We start from the raw sequence: 8,310 nt of genomic DNA, 5'->3' as shown, positions 1-8,310 counted from the left end.
CACTTGGCTCATCACAGCAATGCAAGAATCTAAGACAACCCCAAAAGACTCATGATGGAAATTGCTATCCACATGCAGAGAAAGAATTATGGAGTCTGAATGCAGATGGAAGCATACTATTTGCTCTTCTTTTCCTTTGTTGTTTTGTTTTATTGCTTCATTCTCATGGTTCCTCCCATTAGTTATAATTGTTCTTTACATCATGACTAATGGGAAAATATGCTTAATATGAATGTGTAAGTACAGCCTATATCAGATTGCATGCTGTCTTGGGTGGGGGGAGTGAGGAGTAGAAGGGGGAGAAAATTTAAAACAAACTCTTATGGAAGTGAATGTTGAAAACTAAAAATAAATTATTAAAAAAAAATGTAAGTCCTTTAAGGGTGGGACTGTCAAGTTTGTAATTGTATCCATAAAGCATAGCACAGTACCTGGTACATAATGCTTAGTAAATACTTTTCCTATCTCAGGACTCTGACTTTTGCTCTCTCTATCTCTTGATCTCATCAGCTCCTTTGTATTCAACTATCATTTCTATATAGAAGACTCACAATCACTATCTCCAGCATTCATCTTTCTCCCCAACTCTAGTCTATGAATCTCCAGCCTGGTGTTTGACATCTCCACTGATTTCTCATAGTAGTTCCTAGTCAACTTGTCCAAAACAGAACTTACTATCTTTCTCCCAAAGCCACTCATAACTTCCCTAGTTCTGTCAAAGGCACCACCATTCTTCATTACCCAGTTGAAACCTAGGAGTCATCCTCAGCTTTTCATGCTCATTCTTCATATCCAGAAAGTTGTCAAGTTTTATTAAGTTCCACTTCCTCAATGTCTCTCAAATCCAACCCCTGCTCCTATACTACAACTATGGGGGTTCCCCCAAGGCTCTGTCCTGGACCCTCTTTCTCTTCTGCCTCTGTACTATTTACCTTGGTGATCTTATCAGATTCCATGGTTTCAATGATCATCACAAAGAACCCAGATCTACTCATTCAGCCCTAACCTTTCCTGACCTTATCTCTTCTGATCCCACTCTCTCAAAATGGATGTCCTGTAGTTAAGTTCATCATGTCCAAAACTTAACTCATTACCTTTCCAGCCAAACCCTCCCCTCTTCCTAACTTCCATATTACTGTCCAGGGTTCTACCAGTCTCCCATTCTCAGGCTCTAAACCTAGTGGCACCTTTGAGTACTCACTTTGCCCTTCCTACCCCCCTTCTCCTGACACTGCTACTCCCCTGGTACAGGCCCTCATCACCTGATGTCTGCACTACTTTGACAGACTGCTGGTTGATCTTCCTGTCTCTACTATCTCCACTCCAATCTATCCTCCACTTATTTGACAAACTGATTTGGTCTGTCTACAACACCCTCCTCCCCAATTCGGTCAACTCCCAGAGCTCCCCATTAGCTCTAGCATCAAATATAAAGACCTGCTTGGCTTTTAATGCCCTTTCTAACCTTATCCCCTGCTCTTTCCAAACTTCTTATATCTTACTCCCATGCTGAACACAAGACACTCATCTCCAAACTCTTCCATTTCCTTGGCTGTCTCCCATGCCAACATCTCATGCTCATCTTTGCCTCTCAGCTTCCTTGGTAATCCTTCAGGTATCAGCTAAAATCCCACTATCTGCAAGAAGCCTTTCCCAGTACTCAATGCCAGTGAGATTATCTCCAATTATTTTATAGATCTCTTGTTGGTACATAGTTGTTTGCATGTTGTCTCCCACCGCACCCCCCCCCATAAGACTTGGCTTCTTGAGAACAGGAATTTTTCCTTTCTTTGTTTCCCCAGCCCTTAGCTGGCTGGGTGCACATCTTAGATACTTAATGATTCTTGACCCTCCCTTTCAGACCTCCAATCATTTTTTATCTGGACTATTCTAATAGCATAATTGGCTCCTGTCTCCACTTTCACTTCAGTATGTCCCCCACACAGCTGCCAAATTGAAAGTCTCTTTTTGCTTTTTTTTTATTTTTTAATTTTTATTTTTTTCCAAATTGATAATCCTAAAGTAGTGAGCTGACCATGTCTTGAGTAGATGTTCAAGAAACCAGTGGCTCCCCCTTACCTTTAGGATAAAATATAAATTCCACTGTGTAGCACTTAATGCCCTTCATAATCTGTTGTCAGCCTCATCTTGCCATCGCTAATAACACATTACTCCCATGCACCCTGCATTTCAGTCAAACTGTCCTATTTGATGTTCCTGGGACATTCTCTCCTCCGAACACTCCACACTTTTCGCACAGGCCTCCCCCCCACATCCCTGTACTTGTCTCCCTTCTTAATTCCAGCTAACTCCCTTCAAGTCTCAGCTCAAGCACAGCCTCCCAGAGACTGATCCCCTCGTTGGGTTCCTCTCCTCATCCCCCCAACCCCGGCTCCAGCACTGTGCACTCTTTTTATTTGTATCCCTAAAGTGTCTCATAAAGGCGCTTAATAAATACTTGTTGATTGACTTGAGCTTTACTTAATAATTTCTCCTACTGTGGGGGGCCAAATGTGCGACCTGGAAACCCATCCAAAGGAAGCTGCCCCCATGAAAGGCACACACTAGGCCAGCGGGTTACAGGCGTAGGTCTGGGCCCACGACGCTGGCCGTAAGGGTGGAAAGCTCGCAGGAGCAGGATGTACGTTTCTAAGCCCCACCCTGGGCGATTGTTGAATGAGAGCCCCACCCCTCCCACCCGGAGGCTAGGGCATCTCTTGGAGCCGCCGGATCCAGAGCCCTACCTCGCAGGACCCAAGGCCCGCCCCTAACTCCCCCCACCCCCCAACAATCCCTGATCACCCCCAACGAGGGTCAGGCCCCCTTCCAGGAACGAGATCTATCCCCCCCCAACCCTGTCCCCTCCCCGTCCGGTCCCCACCCCGACAGGACCTCGGGTCCCTTTTTTCGGAACAGGCGCCAGACCAAACAGCTATGAAACCTGGGGTCCTTCGAAGAACCCGGAACTGGTGCTCTGTCACAAAGGCGGCGACACACGTGGACGAAGTCGCGGCTTTGGCCGGAGCCGGTGTTCGCTGGTAGCCGGGGAGGGCCCCTAGCTGTCGCCTGCGCCCCGCTGCAGGGTACGGCCCCATCATCCCTGAAGCTCGTTGTCATCCTCTTCCCTTCTCCTTAGGCCCTTCTCCGGCCTCGACGGCTGGGAAGTCACCGGCCAGCCTGCGCACCAATCCTCCCAGACCCCCAGACGCTCTGCCCCGGCCTGGCGGCTCCCCCCCCCCATAGTCCGGAGATGAAGTTGTTATCCCTTCTTCACCCACATTCCCGACCCCAATCGATTTTCTTCAGTGTCGCCCAACAGTCTTCCTGAATTCCCTAACCCTGACGCCACAAGCGAAGCGCTCAGCATCCTGACTCCTTCCCTCTCTGCTCCTCCCCAGCCTGCGTCCTGTGCTCATCACAGAGACTTATTACTCATCCCCCCACTTTTCCCGTCTAGGGGATACGGAGATGGAGTTTAAGCCCCATTTCCTCCAGCGGCCCCATCTTCCCTACTATGGCACTGGAGGCAGTTGGGGGCCAGAAGAATTGGGGTACAGGAGAGGAAGCGGTTCTTGATTGTTAGCTAAACTCTGGATTTCCCCCGTTCCTAGTGTTTTATTATCTACACTCCATCACCTCAACCCCAGTTCACAGATTTTGCCGTTTCATTTGTCTGTAGGGGGTGGGGAGTTGGCAGTGAGGTCTGATGAAGCGTGATAGCCTGAAGTTTTGTCATTTACCTCTAGGTCTCTTCATCCTTTGAGATCCCATTGTGTCCTGCCTCTTCCTTAAGTTATTTCTTTTTCTTTTCCCAGGTCTTGGCAAGTGTGGCTCCTGCCACACCTGGGGACTATGTCCATCCTATATGTCTCTCCTCACCCTGATGCATTTCCCAGCCTCCGGGCCCTCATTGCTGCACGATATGGGGAATCTGGACCTGGCCCAGGGTGGGGAGGGCCTCCTCCCCGGGTTTGCCTCCAGCCACCCCCTACCAGTGGAACTTCCATCCCCCCACCTCGTCTGCCAGTCCTGGAGCAGGGACCAGGGGGCCTGAGGGTGTGGGGAGCAGCAGCTGTTGCCCAGCTGCTGTGGCCTGCGGGGATGGGGGGTCCTGGAGGGAGCCGGGGGGCTACTCTTGTCCAACAGTGGGTTAGCTATGCTGATGGAGAGCTTGTGCCTGCTGCCTGTGGCGCCACACTACCTGCTTTAGGGCTTCGGAACCCAACCCAGGACCCTCAGGTGAAGAGGGGGTCATGGGAAGGAATTGGGGAGATGGGAAGAAAATGGAAAAGGTTGAACTAGAGGGTGGGTCTTGGGGAAAAGGAGATTGTGAGACAAGTGAAGTAAAAAGAGTGCTGGATTTGGAATTGGAAAATTTAGAGTCCCAGAACTACTACTTCCCAGGGGTGATCTCAAGTGTTATCTCATCTTTCTGAGCCAGAGAGTATTCATCTGCAAAGTAGGGGTACTTAACACCAGCTATTTTACTGGACTATTTTGAGGTCCAAAGGGTATTAATAAACAAACACATAAGTATGTATGTATATGTGTACACACACACACACATATATCTCCTTTGTATATATACCTTTTTTTCTTAGACATGTGATTTCATTGGTGCCAGACACTCCTGGTTACCATTATTATGGCTTGTTAATATTGATTTCGAATTAGACAAAAGAAGGGAGACAGGATGATAATGATGAGTAGAAATTGATTTGAAGGGGAAGGGAGAGACTAGGTGATAAGGGAGCAGTAGAGAAAAGAGAATTTAAGTGATTAGGAAACAAGATGGGGGGAAAGAAACCAAGACCAGAGGTAGGTGTTTTGGCTTGTAGGTGGAATAAAAGTCTGATTTCTGGAGAGCGTTAAGAAGAAAGTAATAGTATGGCACCATGGGAGTGAATCCTGGGGGGAGGGAGGGTTTCTAATAGCTGAGTTTTATGTAACATTTCAGTATTTAGAAAATATTTCACATTATCTCAGTTGCCTTTCACAATAATTTTGTGAGCTAAGTACCTTATTTTTTATTATTAGTCTTACTTTCCCGGTGGGAGACAGGCTTAAAGAGGTTAATGACTTGCCTGTAGTCTTGAGGGGTCAGCTTTGTGGTACAGTGGATACAGTGCTGGGCCTTGAGTCAGAGAGACTCGTCTTCCTGAGTTCAAATCTGGCCTCAGACACTTACTAACTATGTGACCCTGGAAAAGTCACTTAACTGTGTTTACCTCAGTTCCTTATCTGTACATGAGCTGGAGAAGGAAATGGCAAACCACTCCAGTTTATTTGCCAAGATAATACCAAATGGGGTCACAAAGTGTCAAACACAACTGAAAAACGACTGAACTGAACAATTGTCTCAAGATATCCCAAGTGGGATTTGAAGCCAGATTTCTTTTGACTACAATTCCATTACTGCCTACCCTTTTCACCCCCTGTTTGTTCCTTCTTCTCAGGCAGCTCTGGGAGCCCTGGGACGGGCACTGGGCCCACTGGAAGAGAGATTGAGGCTGCACACCTATTTAGCAGGGGACGCCCCCACTTTGGCTGACCTGGCAGCTGTTACAGCCCTTCTGCTACCCTTCCGCTATGTGAGTTGCCGTGGGGTGGGCTGAGGAAGAGGAGTGTTTGGGGAAGAAACCAGACCTCGGAGAGGGCGGAATGAAAAGGGCGAGTGTCTGGAGAATGTGCAGAGACAAAGGGAGGGGGATTTCTGGGCAGTCTGGCTGGGGTGTGCTGTACCTTCCCTTCATCATGCCCTCTATGCCTCCTTCTCCCTAGGTTCTAGACCCTCCTGCTCGCTGGGCTTGGGGTAACGTGAGCCGCTGGTTCATGACTTGCATCCAGCAACCAGAATTTCGAGCTGTATTAGGGGAAGTGTCCCTGTGCTCAGGGGCACGGCCTCTCCCATCGCAGCCGGGTAAGGACTGAAGAAGGGAAGGCTGAGTGGATCATAGAATTGTAAGATCACAGATTTAAAGTTAGATGGGACCTTCGAAGCAATCTGGTCCAATTTCCTCATTTTACAAATGAGAAAACTGAGGCCCAAAGATATTAAGTGACTGGCCCAGGTCTTATGATTCCAAATTCATGGTTGGTTGTGCTATACTATGTAATATTCTCAAGGATACCCAGTCCCCCTCCTCTATGGAGCTCACTTCCTGTCTTTGTGGAGAACTGGAGAGAGAAATGGTATAAAGATTCAGGGACAGTGATAGAGGAAGAGTTGACAGTCACATGATAGAGGAGGAAGCAATGAGCAAAATGGTACCAGACTAACATTTTCTGATTCTTTATCTGCAATATGAAGCTATTTTCTGCAAAGACTCAGAGGTTGAACCTTTTTGTCAGGCTCTGAGGCTTCTGGGCTCCCCAAAACTGCAGCTCAGCTGAAAAAGGAAGCAAAGAAGCGGGAAAAGCTAGAGAAATTTCAACAGAAGCAAAAGAACCAGCTCCATCAGCCACCCCCTGGGGAGGTAAGGGCTTGGAAGAAAAGGGAGGTAGAAGAGGCTGAGGGCGTGGTAGAACAGGCTCTGAATCATCTTCTCTTTCCCATACAGAAGAAGCTGAAAATTGAGAAGAAGGAGAAACGGGACCCTGGAGTCATAATTTATGACATCCCTACCCCACCAGGGGAGAAAAAAGGTATTGGGGAGGAGGAGGAGAGAGACCTAGCAGCATCTCTTCCTTCCCCTGACTCCTAAGCAGAATCCACATCTCTTTACTATGTGTCCTCCATCTGAGGAAAAGGAGAAATCTGTCCTAGCGGACAGAGAATTGGATTCAGGTTCAGGAAGACTTGGGTTCAAGTCCTGTCTTGACACATGATGACTGTGATTCTGGGCAAGTTACTTTACCTTTCTCTGCCCTGGGCAACTCTCTAGTCCTTTTCCCCCCTATTTCTATTCTCCTTTATGCCCAGAATTTTGCACTGTGACCCTGCTGACCTCTCTTCTCCTCCTTCAGATGTCAGTGGCTCCATGCCTGACTCCTATAGCCCCCAGTATGTTGAGGCTGCTTGGTACTCTTGGTGGGAGAGCCAAGGATTCTTCAGACCAGAGTATGGGGTAAGCATGTGGCTGAATGCTGTTTCCCTTAAAGGAGTCTGGGCTAAAGTGGAGGGCTTGATTGAGAACCAGCTGCCGGGGGGCTGGTTACTGTGATCTGAGAAGGGAGTATGAGCTAGGAGTGGCCAGAGGCAAGGGAGGCTGGATAGTCTAAAGGTAGCATGCCCCTTCATGTTCCCCTTAGCGTGCCAGTGTGTCAGAACCTAATCCTCAAGGTATCTTCATGATGTGCATCCCACCTCCCAACGTGACAGGGTCCCTGCACCTTGGCCATGCCCTCACCAATGCCATCCAGGACTCACTGACCCGCTGGTGAGACCCTTCTACTTTCTAAGACCCCTCTCTATGGTCTCTGGACCTCCACTTCCAGCCCCTTCTTTTCATTGGCTTCCCTTTCTCCCCATTAGCTTTCTATTCCTTTGGTAAGTTTTTCTCCATGGGTCCTCTTTCTTCCCTCACTGGTTTAGCGATTTTTTTCCCCCACTTCTTGTTGGCTTCTTTGTCTACTGTTTCGTTTTCCTTCGCTTGCTTGGTTCCATGGTTCCGTGACTTACCTCTCATTTATCCATCTTGGAACAACTTTGGGTGTCTTGATGGGCTCTTTTGTCATCCATCTTAAGTTCAGTGGTTTATAGAGTCCCTTCCCTGACTTATATTGATGCAGTCTGACCCATCCACCTTCAAGCTCTTATTCCCTTTTTTTCTAGTTGGTCCACTGACCACCTATTTCTGGCCCTCCCTGCCTTATCAATATAACCACCAAGTCCCTTCTCCAATTGGATTATTGGCTCTTTTCTTTCATAACGACGCCATGTTATTACTGAAACATCGCATCCCTAACCCTAATCCTTCCAGGCACCGAATGAGAGGAGAGACAACCCTGTGGAACCCAGGCTGTGACCATGCTGGTATCGCCACACAGGTGGTTGTAGAGAAGAAACTATGGCGGGAACGCGGGCTGAGCCGCCACCAACTTGGTCGAGAGGCCTTTCTGCAAGAAGTCTGGAAATGGAAGAATGAGTGAGTGCACAATGCTTAGCCTTTTCTTTGCATGGGTGGATTCACAGAGTCAGGGAGGAGTGTCTGCCTCCATATTCTTTGCAAAGAAGAACTTTGATGACCTAGGTTCTCCTTACTCCAAGGCAGTGATAAGGCATTCACTTGGCATTGGTTCTGTGATGGAGAGTCATACTGTAGAGTAGGGTAGTGAGGGAGGGAGAGAGAGAGAGAGAGAGAGAGAGAG

The 8,310-nt window shown here is 48.1% G+C and overlaps 1 protein-coding gene across 1 annotated transcript in view; it reads left to right on the top strand.

The window, feature by feature from the left end:
* The first annotated feature begins 2,976 nt into the window (after window positions 1-2,976).
* The window catches only part of VARS (valyl-tRNA synthetase), a 17,062-nt gene continuing 11,728 nt past the window's right edge, over window positions 2,977-8,310 (top strand). The window contains exons 1-9 of the mRNA XM_027876690.1: window positions 2,977-3,083; window positions 3,816-4,239; window positions 5,457-5,591; window positions 5,782-5,920; window positions 6,352-6,476; window positions 6,561-6,645; window positions 6,967-7,067; window positions 7,252-7,379; window positions 7,923-8,087. Of these exons, the coding sequence (XP_027732491.1) occupies window positions 3,853-4,239; window positions 5,457-5,591; window positions 5,782-5,920; window positions 6,352-6,476; window positions 6,561-6,645; window positions 6,967-7,067; window positions 7,252-7,379; window positions 7,923-8,087 (1,265 nt within the window). The 5' untranslated portion in view covers window positions 2,977-3,083; window positions 3,816-3,852. The remainder of the gene's footprint in view (window positions 3,084-3,815; window positions 4,240-5,456; window positions 5,592-5,781; window positions 5,921-6,351; window positions 6,477-6,560; window positions 6,646-6,966; window positions 7,068-7,251; window positions 7,380-7,922; window positions 8,088-8,310) is intronic.

The sequence above is a fragment of the Vombatus ursinus genome, unplaced genomic scaffold, assembly GCF_900497805.2.
Source record: "Vombatus ursinus unplaced genomic scaffold, bare-nosed wombat genome assembly UNPS02014811.1, whole genome shotgun sequence".
Classification (NCBI taxonomy): domain Eukaryota; kingdom Metazoa; phylum Chordata; class Mammalia; order Diprotodontia; family Vombatidae; genus Vombatus; species Vombatus ursinus.
This window is presented reverse-complemented; position numbering and strand designations above follow the sequence as displayed.